At 42.7% G+C, this 19625-nt stretch overlaps 1 protein-coding gene across 3 annotated transcripts in view; it reads right to left on the bottom strand.

Annotated features, from left to right (window-relative positions):
- Window positions 1–19625, bottom strand: part of Sfmbt2 (Scm like with four mbt domains 2) — a 182568-nt gene that overhangs the window by 133203 nt on the left and 29740 nt on the right. For all 3 annotated transcript variants that reach the window (XM_021631837.2, XM_021631836.2, XM_060373099.1), the window contains exon 4: window positions 17597–17837. In XM_021631837.2, the coding sequence (XP_021487512.1) occupies window positions 17597–17837 (241 nt within the window). The remainder of the gene's footprint in view (window positions 1–17596; window positions 17838–19625) is intronic.

Raw genomic sequence — 19625 nt, 5'->3', positions numbered from 1 at the left:
CACAGATGGAGATCGTAAAATGAACCTTGCTTTCATCTCAAAAAACAAAACTATTGTTGCAAATAACACTAGGCCCAGTCTTCTCACCATGCCTTGGTCTCCAGGGGACCCAAAACTAAAAATCAAAAAGGAAAATAAAATAAAGAAAATGAGTTTTTAACCTAAAATGATGGTGCATGCCTGTAATCCCAACACTTGAAAAGTGGAGGTAAGAAGAGCTGAAGTCAGCCTTGACTTTATACTTAGTTTCAAGGCCAATCTGTCAAAGGAAAGGAAAGAATGACAGAGAGATGGAGGTGGGAGGAAGAAGAAAGGGAAGGAAGGAGAAAGAGTGAGAAGGAACGGAGACAGGGAAAGAAAGAGAGAAGGGGGACAGAGAGAGGGAGCGGAAGGAGGAATCTGGAAAGAAAAGAAGGGAGGGAGGAAGACAAGGAGGAAGGGAGAGAGGGAAGTAGACAGAAATTCTTCACATATGTTATTGCTTTTGGTAGCTTTTAATGAACCTCATTTGTTAGTGTTTGAGTGTTGTGAGGGAATATGTAAACACTAAAAGTTTACTGTACTTTGTGATGGTCTCAAAAGAGATTCATCACAAAACCGAGAAATAGGCCAAATGGATGCTAATGAGACCACATAACTATTCATTGTGGAAAAATTAATTATGCATTATTTTAGCGATTCTTCACTTCACATAATCCATGATAGGATCTGGATAGGATAGGATAGGATCTTTTCCAAACTATTGTATAAATATGTCATTATGAGCTTTAAAAAAAAATCTTACATAGTTTAATCAACTTTGTTCAACAGCAGCTCTGTTCCTTCATAAGAAATAATCAAACAAATAATTACAAAACTCCTCAAAATCAACTTCTCTCACTTTTTCAGCCCCTCTGAGGAAATCTCTTTAAAAATATCAGCTTACAGGCTTATTGCACACCACTTAAACATTTCAAGGGAAAACTGTACCTTGTTTTGTGTAGTTATTCAAGTCTAAAAGCTGTTGGATATAAATGAAATGGAATTTGTGCTAATCTTTGGAAAACAGGCATACCCTTTTAAACATTAACCTTTTGAAGGCAAAGGTAGCCCTCCAACATTGAGGCTCTGAGAACAAGCCTCTAGTATACTCAGATTATCAATAACATTAGACATCAGACACAGTTTTCTGAAGTTTAGCTTTGTTCCGTTTTGTTTTTAAAAAGGGATCTCACCATATGACTGAAGCCGGCCTTGAACTCATAGTCCTTGCATCAGCTCTTGAGTGCTGGAATTTCAGACATGCAAGAATACAAAGCCTGTCAGTTCAGAAGTCTAAGAATGGCAGCCTTCTCATCAAGGTAAGGGGGAGACACTGCAGTATGACATGGGGCAACATCAGCCCACCTCTCTGACTCCCATTCTTCCCTGATTCTGAAATTTCCCTGAGTCCATTTTTAACTTCCCTCGCATGAAGGCAATCCAGAGAGAATCTCAGGCCCCAGAGGTCACAGATGTGAAAATAAAAAAAAAAAAACATCTAGTCATTAAGAAGTGTCCAGGTTCAATTTCCAAATGTTTGGCACTGTCCCTCACTTCCTCGACTGGCTATATTAACTCAGTAGCCTTCAGAGTTCAATGCCCCAAACTGCCTTGGTTCTGGCTCTTGGAGCTACTGTTTTGCACTTAAAGCAGACAAAATCACGCACTACCACAGCAGTGTGCTACTGTGATTCCCTTTACCACACAGAACCCCTTGAGCTCTGTTCACTAATGTTCACCCCTGCCAATAACCCGCCTAGAACCCCCATCCTTAGGGACTGCATTTTAATGACCAAACCAATGCAAGTCCTAGAAATCCCGACCCCACTCTTCACCCCAACAGATGCCACTTTTTCAAAGACACGAGAAGGCTGTCGTTCATAAGTGGATCCTAAGCTGAAATGGGCCATCACAGTGAGGACACACACCTGTTCTACCAATCTTGCTTCATTCAGGTGGTCAGCTGGCCAGCAGTGGATTCATTTCTCATGCCTACCCTCCCCATCGACTTCTACCTACTCAGTGAGGCCAGCAGATGCCTTGATCCTTCCCAATAGGTTCCCCAGCCTACAACACACTCCTGGCTCAAGATTCGTTTTGAACAGGAAATGTCCTCCGCAGGCTCATGTTTTGAATACACTGGTCCTGATAGTGGGGATCTTGTGGAGACAATCTTTAGGAAGTTGACTTCTTCCAGCCTACCCAGAAGAAGTCAGCCACTGCGGACAGATTGATTCTTGGGGGTAAATCATCCTCATTCCCTTCCTGCCTTGACCTATGCTTCCTGGCTGCCATAAATTAAATAGACTTTCACCATCACACAGTTCCCTACCCAACTGCACCAGGTGGAATGAACCGTCTGTAACTGTGAGCCAAGACAATCCTTATTAATAATCTCCTTTAAGTTGTTTCCATCTTGAATTTACTCACAGCTATGCAAAAAAGCATTTAGTCCACAAGCATCATGATCAGGATCTTGTCTGCTCTTGTCAATCCAAAACCTGAGGCTGAAATATGTATGGATCGTAGATTCTCCATCTGAAGGCAACATCCACCTGATGTGATGCTCTCATACATAAGCCTTATTTTACAACCATGACACCTCTCTTGCATTTGCCCCTCGCCTGCTAAATGACTTCCCACGTGACCATGAGCTGACCACCACAGCTCAATACGTCTCAAAGTATACAGTGTTTAACCCAACAGCCACGTGCTAGGTCAGTATCAGTAGGATCATTATGTTTGGCATAGGGGCTCTACTATGCTTAAGGAGCCAGAATAAAGAGTGTGTGTTACCTGAGAAAAGTTCTATCACACCTTTGAATTGACAAAGCATGTGTCTTTCAAAAGAGTGACAGTTCTGACAACACTCTTGTTCTCTGCACCAAGCTCACACTCCTGAGACTAGCCATTGTCAGGCCTTCCTACTTCTTCTACTTGGTAGGAAGAAATCTGAGAACTTTCCTGAGGGCTGAGTTACGGGGGTCATTTATATTCTCTTTCAGTACATCACGGCTAACACTTGAGTCTGTAATTAGCCCACTGCGTTCAGATCTATTGGTGGGCTATCTGTTGCTATGGCAAGAGGCCTGCATGTAACATGCAATTAGCCCATTTAGCCTCACCTTCCCAATCAGGCTGACAGTTGTCATTTATTTCCTATACAAGTAAGTGGGACTTGTTAGTCCTCCTTTCTTCTCATATGCAAGTGTCAATATCAACCAGATCTCAAAACCAAGTCATACACATGAGCGCATAGTAAGATTACAGAGAGATCTCCAGGAATGGAAAGATGGCTCTGTTAGTAAAGGGCTTTCCTTGCAAGCCTGAGAACATGTGCTGATCGCCAGAACCTACATAAAATACCCAGGAGTGGTGGCACGTGGTAGTAATCCTAACATGGGGGAGGCCATAAGCACACACAGTGGATTTCTGTATTTGCTGCCCAATTGGCCCAGTCTAATGAGCAAGCTCCAGGCCAAGAAGAGACCCCCGCCTGAAGATAAGGCTGACAGTGTTCCTGAGGATTGACACTTGGGGCTGTCTTCTGGCTTCCCCTGTACACATGTTCACACTCACACACATGCACACTTGCTCACAACAGAACTCTCCAATATGTTATACATAAACATGGGTATTAGCTGCTATGGCGATTTGTTGTTGATTTAGCTCAGAGCCTGACCCGTATCTGCATAAGAACTCCTGGGCTTCAACTCTGTGCAGGGTAGTCTAAGAAATTAAAAAGTGAATAAAACACCACACCCTCAAGCAGAAGAATGATGAAAGGGAAACTGCAAGTTTCTTATTGTCTCTTATCCTCCTAGCACCGCTTGGAGAAATCAATGCAAATCAAATTTAATATATAAAATGATCAACAGGCCACCAACTTTCGCCCAGTCTATACCTGAGATATTGAAGGTCAGAAAGTTTTGAACTGACAGAGCTCATCCAAGCCATATAGTTAAGGTGTAGAAGGAGATCCAAATGACTGTGCTTCTGATACTAAATGTGCACAAGTCCTTACTCATATGGCCAGATGAACAAGAGCTTTTATCTACAAATAACTATAACAGAAAGCAAAAGTAATTATTTTGAAAGGTACTGTAACCTAAATTGTCAGGTTACAGGAAATAAAACAAGTAATTTTTTTTGTCACTATTCCAGACAGTGGCTGTGGCTGAATGAGGAATTTCCAGTCAGCAAGAGGGTGCTGGCTTTCATAGCTATATAGCCGGGCCCTGTCAGGATGCGAGCTCTTGCTAGTCACATGTCCCTAGTCACACGTCCCTCAGCCACAGCCTTTTCAGGAAAAGCTGGGGTAAAGGGCTTTGACATTAAACAAGAGAAACAGGCTGACCAAGGATCCATCCACTCCCCTCAGTTCCAGGGTGTCTACACTGGTCATCAATGGTTAAACTAGAAGGTTTGGTATCAGGGGAATGCAAGTTCAAACTGGTTTATCTCACCCCAGTCTTGGCTGTTATCAAACAGATAACAAGGAAGCCCCTGTAGCTCAGCGAGTAAGGCATCTAGCTGTCCTTTAAATCTAAAGGTGCAAAGATCAAACATATAACAAATGCTGGCTAAGGTGCAGGGAAAAGGGAACCCTTATTCCTGATGGTGAGAGTTTAGGGGAAGCTACTATAGAAATAAATACAAAGTTTCCTCGAAACCCAAAAACAGTACCATCATATTGAGCCTGCAAAGGGCTGTAAGTCCTACCAGAGAGACATGTGCACTATCACAGTATTTACGGTAGCAAGGAAATGGAACCAGCCTAGACAGCCATGGACAAAAGAAAGGATAACGAAAACCTGGTACACATAAACAAGGGAATTTTATCTAAGGAAAAATGAAAAAAATATTTTCAAGAAAACAGATGGGCCTAGAAATCACTATGTTAAGCGTAGCAAGCAAAACTGAGAAAAAAAAATTACACTGTCTCTGACATGCTTATCCTCTATTTAACTGGGGTGTGTGTGTGTGTATGCATGTGTAAGTGTGTGCATGCGTCTCTGTGTGTATATGTGTGTGTGTGTAGTTTTTTCATGAAACTAGATCCTCTAGATAGAAAATCGGGGAGAGAGAGAGAGAGAGAGAGAGAGAGAGAGAGAGAGAGAGAGAGAGAGAGAAAGAAATCATCCTGGGAATGGTATACTGGTTACATGTGACATGAAAGCAGAAGGAAAACTATCAGAAATCAGAAAAGGGACCAGAAAAAGTGGTGACAGAGGGGATAACAAAGGAGGGTGACAACCAAGAACAGACTGTGAAAATGTCACAATCATACCCATTACTTTGTATACTAACTTTAAAAAAAAGAGCTTAAGAAATTAAAATTAAACTAAACTCAAACTCAAAAGTGTCTGAGAATGTTATCCCAGTGGCTCAGCCATTGTGAGGAGGAAAGAAGACGGGCTACCATTGGCTAAAAGCTGCCTCAGTTAACATGCTTACTAACGGTTGTATCATGTGGTCTCGACAACAACAGAAAATCCGAGCCCTTGATGAACAAGATTGGCAGGAAAAACTGTTCCTGCTTCCATGGCAACAGTAACAGTCTGTGAGTCCGTTGGAGGTTATCACCCAATGGTAACGAATGTGTGACAAGTGTGTGACCCCAGCACTAAAGGGAACCCCGCCGCTGCCAGCTCTTCTCTGCGTCAGCTCTAGTTTTCCTACTAGCAAAGAGCCAAAAAGGAGCCGTGAGGGAGAGGCGTACGTACTTACACACATTACACACCCCACACACATACATGACACTACAGAAATAAAGGAGAGAGGGAGAGCGTGTGCAAGCTAGAGCACAGAGCTGACAAAATGCCAAAGGTGACTAACAATAATCACAGGTTAAGTCTGGGTAAGGTACTAATGGGCCAGCAGAATTTAGATAAGCAACAAAGTAAAGATTTACCTAACTCGCTGACAATTGCAAGGAATATATTGACCTTATTTTGTCTTCGCTTCGGCAAAATCAAAATCATTATTATCTAGCTAAAAATCAGGATTCTGGCATAACAAATGTTGTGTTCACAGAAATCTGTACCATCTTAATATATTTCATTGAACATTGCAAACTACAGAAACACAATTTTAAAGTGTGATCTCTATCTATACAGATACACGATGTAGGGAGGGGTCTCTTATGTAGCCATGGATGACCCTGACCCTCTGGACTTCCTGCTTCTGCACCCTGAGTGCTGGGATTACATGCATGTACTTCCATGCCCAATTTTAGGGGTGCTGGGACTCAAACCTCATGAATGTTAGCCAAATGCTTTACCTACTGGACCTACTGAGCTACATCTCCCAGGCCTGCATTCTTTCAATCTATTTTCCTTCTGAAAACTACTACACAAAATATTCTACTATTTTAACATATGAATTTACCTCCTAAAACATATAAATCTGAATTTTTATTTATGGATATCCAAAATCTAAGATGGTTAGACAAAGTTATATATTTATCTAGATTTTTTTCCACAAGTGATTTTAATTAATGAGCTTATAAAAATAAAACTATGCAGGGAGGGATGGTAGGATTGAGAGGGGACTAAAGAGGGGGCTACAGCTCAGACACCAAGTGAATAAACTGTAATTAATAAAACAATAAATAAATTTTTAAAATAAATAAAAATAAAACTATTCAATCCTATCAATTAGTCCATATCTATCCACTGCCAACATTAAATTTTTAAAAATCAATATTCTTTTTTACCTGTATCATTTTAGGAGTTACCAACTACACATGTGACATGAATTAGTATGAGTAAAACAAAATAAAATTTTTTTCAATATAATAAAATATTAGCCAGCTCATTTATATAACTGTTGCCAAATCTTTACTAACTTTAAGGGATAGCTGGGATCAAAAGTAGGACCAAAAGAAAAAAAGGTGGGAATGATGCTTAGTATTTAGTTTTTCTAGATAGTGTTTCTCTGTGTAGCTTTGGGTGTCTTAGACTCACTTTGTAGACCAGGCTAGCCTCGAACTCACAGAGAGCTGCTTGCCTCTGCCTCCCCCAGCACTGGGATTATAGGTGTGTGCTACCATGCCCGCTGATATTTGGTATTTTTCCAACTTAACGCTTCTGCAAAGTGATAGCTGTCATAAGCAAATCCCATCATAGTAATGCCGTCTTGGAAAAGTAATTTGGTCACTGGTTTTTCTCTCGTTCTGTCAATGTCAACATCACAATTCACAGTTCCCAGACTTAGAACTCTAAGCAGATAGCCTCCTTCACAAGGATGGGCCTCAATGAATCAGTTGAAGCCATGTACAGAACAAAGGACACAATCTAAGTTCCCGGAGAAAGCCTTAGGGCTTCACCTGAAACATCAATTCTTCCTGCCTGGACAGCAAATGGCCTCTCAGGCTCACACTGTAATTCTTTCTTAAGTCTCCTGCCTATAATCTTATGTTCCAGCCCTTTACAGGTGATCTCAGACTCACCATAGGAGCATAAGCCAATTCATTAAAATGAGTTGTTTCATTTGTGTTTGTGTGTGTGTGTTTACATCTTATCGCCTCTCTCTCTCTCCCCCACCTTTCTTTGGAGAATCCTAATACAATATTAAATCCATCTTGGAATCACATTTAGTGCCCAAGACCTGGAACTGAAAATTGTATTTAGTGAGCATTAAGGTAATTCTAGGCTCAGAAGGTATGTGCACGCCTAGCCTTCCCTTGCGGCTGGGATGAAAAGACAAACTCTTCTGGAAGGCCTGTGGAACTGAAGGACTGTGCTGCAGATAGTCTTGAATGGAGGCATTGCCATGACTGGAGACCTGACCAGAATGGGGGCACAGCCCTGGAGAAAGGAACCAACCCAGAATTGAAGCATGGCCCCAGAACAGTGACCTACGAAGGAGCTTCAGTAAGTCCTAGAGGTGCACGCCCTCAAAGCCAAACGACCAGACAGCACTGGGCACAGCTCACCAGCGCAATGGATTAATGGAAAGACTAGCAACATGACAGAGCCATCGGCAGAGCTGGAGTCTCTAGGCTCGGAAAAGAAACAAAAGATGACAAGGAAGGGGGAGACGAGGACAAAACCATCAGATATTCCAGCAAACAAGCTGGGTCCAGAGGATTTGCCTATTGCAGGTGACAGGAGAATTCTTCACAGAATGAACCTCAGGTGCATGCATGACGTTGGAAGGTCCACCCAGAGCAGGAACTGGGGCCAGATGGGAGCTGAACCCTCAGTGGGTATGGGGGCCATGTCATCTGAGCAGGGTGAGGTAGGCACTGGGCAAAGGAGACCAGGGCTCTGACAATGAAGGAGAAAAAAGAGGGACTAACAGAGGGAAAAGGGCGGCCAGAGGCTAAAGAAACACAGCAAATGAGCCCTGGTAGTCCCCACACAACCACACGCACGCTCGGTTTGTGTTACATATGTAACTCAGAGAAAATAGTGCTTATGACTCACAAAAAAAAAGTCTGCTCCTGGCTTTGCGTTTACAGTTTTCATGCAACGGGAAAACCCAGATAGCATGCAATCCAATTTACATAACTTTACATAATTTCATGATTACCATCCGCCAAAGAAGTTCCAGACCACAGCTCTTCCATTTGTTTGCACCAAAAAAGACAAAATGGGAATGCTCCGGGCAAGCATCTTCCCACCTTGTTCTTAAAGATCACAGGAAGAGGCCCAGAGGTTCTTCTCTGAGTGTTCCTAATATTCTGTGTTTGTCCATTCTCATTCAAAATCTTACTCATAGGATTTTACCAGTCAACAATGACCGACACCGCCCTACCCCCACTCTTTTCAAATCTTTGATTTCAAGACTGGGAATAGTCCCCCTTGGCTTAAATCTATACTGCAAATTACCTGACTTGGGATCAGCCACATTCTTTCAAATGTAAAATAAAAATGCCACCAGCCAATTTACATGGTTTTTCTAAAGCGAGGTTAAATATTCAGATATTATGATACGTAGATGCACAGTAAGAAATATTCAGCTCTGGGAAGCTGAGGAGATGGCTCAGTTAGCAAAGGGTCTGTCATACAAGCACAAGGACCTGAATTCTCCATTGCCTCCAATCCCACAGTGAGAGAGAGAGAGAGAGAGAGAGAGAGAGAGAGAGAGAGAGAGAGAGAGAGAGAGAGAGAGAGAGAGAGAGAGAGAGAGAGAAAGAAAGAAAGAAAGAAAGAAAGAAAGAAAGAAAGAAAGAAAGAAAGAAAGAAAGAGAGAAAGAAGGAGGCTTGGCATGATACTATGTGCCTATAATAGCACTAGGGAGACGAGTCAGGCAGATCCCTGGGGCTCACTGACCACCAGCCTAGACAAAATCAACTATCCTCAGGCTTATGAGAGACCGTGTCTCAAAAATCAAGGTGGCTCTTGGCTGAAAAATGACCCTAAAGACTGACATCTGTCCTCCACCCTGACATGCACACATATCCAGGGTATGCCGGAACATATGTACACGATACATTTTCTTCTACCTCTTACTGAAGAATTATATTACAAACACCAAACTTCTGATTGATTTTTCACTGTGCAAGACAATGAAAAAGGGAGAATGCACACAGTGACTATCAAGAGAGAATGCAAACACCAAACGGGAATTCATAAGAGAAAAGATTAGCTGAGCCCTGTGACCGATGACTGTGACCCCAGCACTCAGAAGACTGGGTCAGGAGGAAGATAAGACTTAAATGATTGTATGGAAAGCAACAGTTGTCCCTTGGTGCACAAAAGGGATTGAATCTGGGACTGAGCTCAGTCCTCACATAAAATCATGTGGAATTTACACACAGCCTACATATCTGCTTTACAGTCATCTCTATATTATCTATAACACATAATACAATATAAAGACATGTAAGTAGATGCTACAGCATACTGTTTAGGAAACAATAACAGTCCGTACCGGTTCAGAACAGGTGAATTCTTGTTTTAATATTTTCGATCTGTGTGACTGAATCTGCAGATTCGAAATCCAGAGGGAGCAGGCTGTATTCACTGTTTACTCAAAACGTTTCTGCTTCACATAAGGACCCATCACAACTGCCTCCACTCCTTGGGTCTCTGTTGTTTTTCCTTCCAGAAGATAAAACACAACTCCAGTTCCTATTTCAAAGTCCTTTCATAAATCTCGTCTGGCACACTTCTTTGAATTCTTATAGCTGAGACCTTATTTTTATTTTGAGATAAGGTCTCAAGTAGCCCAGGCTGACCTCAGACTGGTCATGTAGCCAAGGATGGCCTTAAACTCCTGGTCTTCCTGCTTCCACCACCCTCCTAAGTGTTGGGATTACAAGTACGTGCCACCAGGCCAGGTTAAGCAGCACATTTTTGAGCTGAGGAAAACCTTGAGGTTGATGATCCAATGGTTATGTGGCAATACTGAGCTCTGATGCTCTTCATGTTTGACAGACCTGAGGTCACAGGCACTGAGATTGCACAAAGACATCTGAAATTCTCTTCCTTCCATGCCTAATGATCAGGCACACAGAAAAAGCATCTAAGACTCATCAGGCGGGGTTGGGGACTTAGCTCAGTGGTAGAGCACTTGCCTAGCCAATGAAAGGCCCTGGGTTCTGTCCTCAGCAATGGAAAAAAAGGAAGATTCAGGGAACAAATCACCCATCTAGAGAGGTGCTGCTGAAAGTAACTGCTGCTCTATAGACTATAGATTCAATTGTCCATTTGTCTTTCTATTTTTTTTTCCAGAGGGCCTAAAGATTTAAGTTTTTAATGATGCTATTTGAAAATTATTTATTAGGTCAAAACATACAGGCACACACACGTGCACACACACAAAGAGTGAGAGCCACACACACATACATTTTGTGTGTGTGTTTCGTGATTGTTCAAAAGCCAACTTTATTCTGGTCTACGCCATGATCTATGTCTACACATAGGCTCTGCACCTGCTCAAAAAGGCTTCAAACTCATGTGAAGTTCTACTGAGTGCACACACAGAAGAATTATTTGTTTTCTTGCCTGCATTTCCCTTCTTTAACACACCATCCTGAAAAGCTGGCTTTGGGGCCAGGCATGTTGGCACCTGCCCACAATCTCAACACTTAAGAGGTTGAGGCAGGAAGATTGCCACAAATTCAGGGCCAACATGATCTTCATAGTGAGATCCAGGCAAACATATGCCTGAGAGTAAGCCTCTATGTTGAGAAAATAAGAAAAATTACCTTTGAATAAAGGATTTTAAAAAAATACAACTATGATCAATTTCTTTCCTGTCGTATTTATCAAATGTACTCTATCATTGTTTTATCCTTTTACATCAAATTATCTAATAGTTAATGAGTGCCCCTCTGCTTCTCTCAACTTCAAATGTTCAACTAGAGAAAAGACTGACCTAGCCAAGCATGGTAGAAAGAAATCTGTAATTCTAGCACTCACGAGGCTGGTGCAGGAGGACTGTGGCCTTGAGACCATAATTCACTACTAATTTTTGTTAATAAACAAGATATCCAAAGGAAAAAAAAGTGGTCAAGTCCCAGTAATATTAATAAAATTTCATCTCAAACTTGAAGTTTTTAAAATGAGCATGCTCTGGCTGGTTAAATGCTTCCCAGAGTTTGGATCTCCAGACCTATGTAAATATCACGTGGCCATAGAAACCCTGCCTGCTCACTCCAAACCCAGGGTGCAGAGACAGGGCATCCCCAGGCAGCAGCCATATTCAGAAGCTCTGGGTGTGAGTGAGAGAGCCAGCCTCGCTGAGTAAGGCAGAAGTATGATGGACAGTGATTCCCAATCCCACCTCCAGACCTCCACATAACCAGGCACAAACACATACGCACATCCGCTCATTTGTGTGCTTACACATATAAGCACCAAACACTATGCACACACACACACACACACACACACACAACTAAAACTGAACAGACTCATAAAACATCAAATACTTTTATGGTCATGGTTACATAATGGCTGTGGACAGGTGGGTCCTTGTTTCAGGGATTTTTAGTTATGGGTCCCACCTGGCAGCAACTCTTCCTTTACAATCAACTAGAGTCCTCACCATGCTAGAGAACTTGGCAGATCTACCCACATAACATAAGGCCATCTTCACACTTTCTCCTCACACTTCATGAATAAACATTCCTTTATTCAAATAAGTTATATATATATGTATATATATATGTATGTATGTATGTGTGTGTGTATATATATATATACATATACATATATATTTTTTAAACTAACTCCGGTAATGGTGATTCCACTTTGAAATGGTAAATACAGTCATTCTGGTGAGCCTGCAGGCTTTTGCAATTCAAATTACAGAAATTTTAATAATGGCGAAAATAAAAATTAGTGGCAGAATCCTAAGGCGCTGTAATTCCAGCACTCTTATTGCAGCAGTCGAAAGCACACATAAATATTTGCCTGTTTAGAAGCCGGGGGCTTTTATTGTCCTGCATCTTCACAAATATTCACCTGCAATCTCACACAGGAGCATCCTTCAAAGAACTCAATAGGCACCATTCAGAGCATCAGAGCGCCAAAGCTCCCAGGCCCCTGACATTAAGAGGGAATGCTGCTACTTCTGAATACATAACAATGAAAACAGTCATTGGATTAAATGATTTCCGTACATTATCACCATAAACAATAATTATTTGGCAGCTGCCCTTTGCGAGCGTGGTGCACACTTATGAATAAATCAAGCCTTATTGATTTACTAAGCCAAAACGCTTTCCATTTTGCTCGGCTAATAGGAGCTCTAATCCCTTGCTGCACTTAGTGAGGTTTTAATGTAGTATGTCTCTTAATACTTTTAATATGAAAGATTAGCGCTGGTTAGCCCCAGAGCAAAAATACTGCACTCTCAACAGCCAATTGGCCACTGAACTCAGTTGTGTCTGAGCATGTCCTTGTTAATGGCATTCTCTGACTGCTGATGGGAATCACATCGTAATGACATAAACTGGGAACGCTGCCGTGCTTGCTTTCCTTCCTCCTAACATTTACCATATTTATGAAGACCTACGTTAACTCAAAGATAAAGTTTAAATAGTGAGGCAGGAAAACATAGTACAGCAACGCAGTCCTCGTACCCTGTCAAACCGGCATATTAAAACAATAAAAGCTGTGCTTGAGAACATAGCTCAGTTGATACAGTGCTTCCTTACCATGCACAAAGCCCTGGCTTCAGTCACTAGCGCCCCATAAAAACCCTGTATCAAACAATCAATCAACCAAATTGCTTTTTTTTTCCTTGATGCAGTGACTGCAAAAGGTAGGAGACAACTTCAGATAACCCAAAGATCTTGAACTCAGAAACGTCAGCCTGAGGAGAGACCTTGTTTATCTCGTTTAACTCCTCCCACATACAAGAAGCTGTTCATTAAGGGACATTCTACCCAGGCAATCACGGTCATGTTTTATCCTAGACAACATGTTACAGTTGTTACTTTTTAATTGTTAACTTGCCACAACCTAGAGTGGTCTAAGGAAAGTGTCTCTGTCGAGGAACTGGTCTAGATCAGGTTGGTCTGTAAACAAGTGGTTGGCGAACTATCTTGACATTAACTGAGACAGGTAGGAAGACCCACCAGAAATGCATGTGGCACCGTTTCACTTGAAGGACCCTGGCTTGGGTAGGAGTATCGGAAGCGAGCAAGGACGAATTAATTCTTACTGCTCTGGACAGTGTGTGTGATGCTTCAAGTTCCTACCTTGACTTCCCCATCATTAGGGCCTACAGCCTGGAATTGTGAACCAAAAAAACCCTTTCTTCTCTAAGTTGCTTTTGCTATACTATTTCATCACGGCAACAGAAATAAAACTAGAACATGTGCCATTGTCCAACAGGGACACGGCCACTTCATTCCCGTCCTTTTCAGAGACTCCCCGGCCAACATGCGTGGGCCCTAATTCTGAAACAAACTCCACATCTCATGCATAAACCAGAAAAACAAGCAGTCTCACTTTCTTACTTTTCTCCTTTAATTGAGATCACAAAAGCCGGAAGATAGGACCAGCTAACTCCCTGAGATTACATTACAGAAGCCCTCATTTCAAAGATGGAACTGCGGGGAGGGTTGAGGGGACTCACCCACTGAAGTAAGTTAATGGCAATGCTCGTAAGAACTCTAGTCCAATGGCAGTCTCCCTTTCTTTACCCTGATTCCTGGGATTTGTAAGAAGCCTAGGCTGGGCTTAAGTGAGAGCTCAGTCAGCGAAGTTCTTGCTTTGCAAGCTCAACAACATAAACCAGATCTCCAGAAGCCAGGCTCGGCGGCATGAGCTTGTAATCCCAGCACTGGTGAGGCAGAGAAAGACTGATCTACAGGGCTCCCTGGCCAGCCATCCTAGCCTAATTAAAGAGATCAAGGCCAATTAGGAAGAAAAAACAACGAAGTGGATAGAACTGAGGGAAAGACAGACAAGCTTGTTCTTTGGTCTACAGACATGTACGCGCGCTCGCGCGCGCGCGCGCACGCACGCATGCACGCACGCACACACGAACAAGAATCCCATCACCAGGCAGCCTCTCAGACAGAAACATTAGGGTCACGGGTTGCTATTTAACATTTTTCAATGCCTTTTAAATCCAACCACAACAAAGATAAAGATCGTCAGGCATAGTTGCAGTGTTTATAGTATAAGCTCACTAAGAAAACCATACAACAAAAAATCCCCATTCAAAACACAGATCCCCCTAGTCCCTGTAGGACAACCACTGCCTCTGGTTATGAAGCAATAATTATCCCTCCCCACAGAAATCAATAAAAGCTCTTGCCCCATGAACTTGCTATTTCCTGACTTTGTTCTCTGAACCAAAGATTCCCAAGTCCTATTGATTACATAGTAAATTTTTTTAAGTTCTTTACAAGTCGGCACTGAAGAAATCCTCAAGCTAACATCACTCGCTATTGTTTGAAAAGACTTCTCATCTTTCCGTCACATTAATGGTCGCCCCTTTTCTACGGTTTTCTCGTTTTTCATTTTCATCTTGTCATTTTAAGGGCATCTTTGTCTTGGCTAATAGCAGAGTCTGCAGGATACAAATTTGATGGTGTTTCTGAGACTTTGACAACTGCCATATTTTTCTTCCAGGCGAGAGAAGGGAGCTGATGACTTGAATGTGCCTTGTCTCTCCAGAGACAGCTGGGACCATCCCAAATGACCCTAGGAGCTCTTAGAGTTCTACCACCACCAGAACTCTGTATGGGTCATAGAACAGACCCTGGAAAGTTGGGAGAGCAGGGCAAAATGCCACAGTCGCTAAAGGTGCCTGCTGCCAAAACCAGGACCCAGGCAGGAGAGAACTGATGTGTGTACGCTGTCCTCTGACACACACAAGCACGTGCATATGTGCACTTCCACACACTCACTCACATACACACATACATAAAATTTTAAAATCTGATTTTTTCAAAGAAGATTGAGGGCTCTAGGAGATAAGAATGGGGTACAACTTAAGGGTGATAAAAACACCCAGACCTTGATAGTGACACGGTTTGCACAACCTTGTGAGTAAGATAAAAAGTCACTGAACGTAGAGAGATGACTTTTCTAATTCATGAATTATGTTTTAAAATTGTACAGGGATTTGGGCACAGTTCAGTAGTTGCGTGCTTGCTAGTATTCTCAAAGTCCTTACAACATTAATTCATTAGTTACGTTACATTAAATGGATGCATACAGTTCAGATGGGAGCACACTAAGGTCCCAATAGCCTTGTTTGTGAGCATAGATTAGTTCTGACCTCAGGGACCAACGAGAGAAGAGGAGGAGGAAGGAGACAAGAAGTTCCAGGCATAGGCAGGAACAGACACAGAGATCTAAAAGGATGCCCTCTCTCTCTTTCTCCTGAGACAATGAGGGGTCATGATGTCAACTAAGGCCAAGGCAATGGATTCAACCCTGACAAATGTCACATAAAGGCAACTCCTGAGCTTCAGCCAATTTTATGACCCCTTTTTAGCAAGCCATCAATTATGAATAACAAAGGGAAGAAGTAAAAGCCATAGACTAGTCTCCCCAATCAGAAATATATACCAGAGGTCGGGGGAGAAACAAAGAGGAGAAGACAGGAAAGGGGAGGGGAGGAGAAGGGGAGGGGAAGGGAGGGGAGGGGAGGGGAGGGGAAGGGAGGGGAGGGGAGGGGAAGAGAGAAAGAGAAGAGAGAGGGAGAGAGAGGGGGATCAGGGAGAAGGACAGAGAGACAGAAAAGGAGAGGGGAGAGAATGGAAAAGAGATTACTCCAGAAGAAGGGCAGACGGCTGGCTACAGAGATCATTGAATACACTTAGGAGACAACAGTAGAGCACAGAGGCACATTACTGATGCTGTAATCATGCAATAAGACAGAGATCAGAGTCAAATACTTGTTTGAACTAAGTTCTCACAGACCCATAGGAACTTCTTCAATGCCTTCTTCTTCAGCAGGAGCCCCAAACTGCAGCGCTTCAGGAGGGTGAACCTGATAATACGTAACTGTGAAGATGCCCTGTGCCTTGGAGGAGGTTAAAGGGTCTCACTAAGTGTTGGTAACATCTCCTTCCCATTAGGGCCACAAAAGTACTCCCAGACATCGTTGGATGTCTCCGGGGGCGGGGGGGGAGACCTGCCGCAATAGGGAACCATTGTTTTGTGCCGACTAAGAACTGATCTCCACTGCTTTGTCAGTTCTCATCAGTTTAGCTTTCTTCATGTTTCATAACCTCAGTATCCCCAAAGCAAGAAAGATCCAAAACTAAGCGCAGGGTTAAGAACGTCGCTCAGTTGGTAGTGTTTGCCAGGTATGCCGGAAGTCATGGGTTCAGTCCCCAGCATTGCACATACAGGGTGTGGTGAAAAATGTCTGTAATCCTGGCACTGAGAAAGCAGAGGCAGGAGGATCAGAAGTTCAAGGTCATCAGTCTGGGCTATACAAGACCTTGTCAAAAAGCAAGGGCTGGAAAAGAAATGTAAGCGAACAGCAAACATGGAAAAGAAGCCCATTTAAGGGGACCAGAGAAGTGGCTCAGTGGTTAGGAGCATGTACTGCTACAGTAAAAATCACAAGAGCCAGTTCCCAGCACCCAGGTCAGGTGGCTCACAACCCAACCTCCTGTAACTCAAGCTCCAGGGGATCCAATGCCCTCTCCTGGACTCCTGAATTCACATGCACTCAGCTACACACAGAAGCACACACAGACACATAATTAAAAATAAATTAATTTTTAAAAGCCTCTAAAATGGCAGAAAAGTAAAAGAAATACATCTACTCCCCAAAGAGAATACTCACTCATTCTCTCATTGTCTGTCTGTCTCTCTCTCTCTCCCTTTCTCTCTCTCCTCCAGCTTACCTTCCTCTCCTACCATCCAAAGACAACCTGCGAACTGGTCTTGACCCCTTTTTCTTCACATACGACGGAACTGGCTGAAGACCGATTCCATTTCTGATAAACAAAACTCTACCCACAACCCACCCCGAAGCACCCTCTCGATAATAAAGCCCCAGGTGTCTGAAAGAACCGAGAAACCTTTGCACCAAATCCACTCCGGGCTTTCCAGAAGATTCTCTCTGCCCCTGCAAGCAAAGAAAGACATCACAAGGAAGGCAGTGGCCGTCAGAGCCTTCGCTATGTGTGCTCACCATCCGGGGGCATCAACACTTTGTTGTTCTGTGTGCACCACCCCACAGGGTGCAGATCCGCTATGATCACGTCACACCAGAAGTCAGCCCTGCGGTCCTCCCCATAACCACAGTAGCGCAGAAGCAGCAGCTGTCCACAGGTGGTGATGATCGTGGCCACCCAGTAAGTGTCTGGGTTGTTCTTGTTGGCCACCTCCAACTTCATTCCTGGCTGGAAGTTACTCTGAATGCTGATTTCCACCTTGAGACATCAGAAACAAAGAAACCATGATCAGACTCACCAGGTGCCTCAAAGAGAATTTAAGAAGTACTTAAGCACAGAGCATTTAAAACAATATTTCTGCTGCCCTAAAACAGGCATGTATTTAAGGCAAGTATAACATGAGCCTCTAAATCTTCTAGAAGCTGCATGCAAAAGAAAGATAAAATGAAATTTGATAGCAAGTTTTATTTTGCCCGTTAAACCCAACAGTTTGTCATCTCAGTAGGAAACTACTACTATGGAGAAACGAATGAGCCGGGAATGATGGTTCACACCTGTAATCCCAGCACCTAGACATTAAGGCACAAATCCTAAATTTAGGTCAACCTGGGATACACAAGTAGGCCCTGTCTCAAAACACCAAGGGGTACAAAAAATAAATATGGGCTGAAAATGTCATTCGTTTGGTTCAGTGTTTGCCAAGCATGCAGGAAGTCCCGGGGTTTGACCCTAGCACTGCACCATTAAAAAAATAATAATAATAAATAAGTAAATAAAGCAGGCAGGTGGAGGCAGAAGGATCAGACATTCAAGGTCATCTCTGGCTACATGTAAGTTTGAGATTAGCTGAGGCTACATGAGACCCGGTATTTAAAAGAAAGGAAAAGGAAAAAAACAAAAAACAAAAACAAAAACAAGAGCTAGTGTTTTTAAAGAAAGGCTCCCAAGATCTTCAGTTCAATGAAGAACATTTCTCAATTGGAGATACAAACTCTTCCGTGTAACTCAATTGTTCTGTGTTCCACAAGCTACCACCAGAACAAAAAAATAACAGAAACAGCATTCCAAAGCCTAAGTATATGAGGTCCACCATAAGAGGGCTCTCATGGGACCATGATTCAGTCATCTGTGAAACTGCAGCTACTTTTTCTGAAAATCTTGCACACAGGCCTGGGGACAGCCTACATCTAGAAGGGCAGACGCCCGCATCATCCTTCAGGAATACAGATGTCCTGAAAGGTGACTGCCTGTTCATCAGAGCCCTCACTCTATGGTGACATCCACTTCATCTGAAAAGGAGGTGATAGATGTAATGAATCAGAAAATGGAGGCGACTCCTTTCTGAAGACATGAGCTCACTACACTACATCAGACGGAGGGCTAACATCCAGAATACATAAAGATCTCACAAAATTAAATACCAACAAACCAAGTAATCCAGTTAAAAAAATGGGGTACAGAGCTAAACAAAGAATTCTCAGCAGAGGAACATCGAATGACAGAGAAACATTTAAAGAAACATTCAAAACGACCCTGAGATTCCATCTTACACCGTAAGAATGGCTAAGATCAAAAACTCAAGTGACAACACATACTGGAGAGGTTGTGGAGAAAGGGGAACCCTCATCCATTGCTGGAGGGAATGTAAACTAGTAGAACCACTTTGGAAATCAATCTGGCGCTTTCTCAGACAATAAGAAATAGTACTTGCTCAAGATGCAAGTTATACCACTCCTAGGCATATATCCAAAATATACAACAAGAACATTTGCTCAACCATGTTTGTAATAGCCAGAACCTGGAAACAACCCAGATGCCCCTCAACCAAGGAATGGATACAGAAATTGAGGTACATTTACACAATGGAATACTACCCAGTAATTAAAAACAGGAAAAAAGGAACTTTTTATAAACAAAATCTCATGTAACTCAGGCTAACCTCAAGATCTCTGTAAAGCCTGAGATTAAGCTGCTAATCCTCCTGCCTCCACCTTCCTTCCCTGTGCTAAAATTATACAGATTCACAACACCCAGATTTTGGCAATG

Source organism: Meriones unguiculatus, chromosome 19 (genome assembly GCF_030254825.1).
Source record: "Meriones unguiculatus strain TT.TT164.6M chromosome 19, Bangor_MerUng_6.1, whole genome shotgun sequence".
Lineage (NCBI taxonomy): Eukaryota > Metazoa > Chordata > Mammalia > Rodentia > Muridae > Meriones > Meriones unguiculatus.
This window is presented reverse-complemented; position numbering and strand designations above follow the sequence as displayed.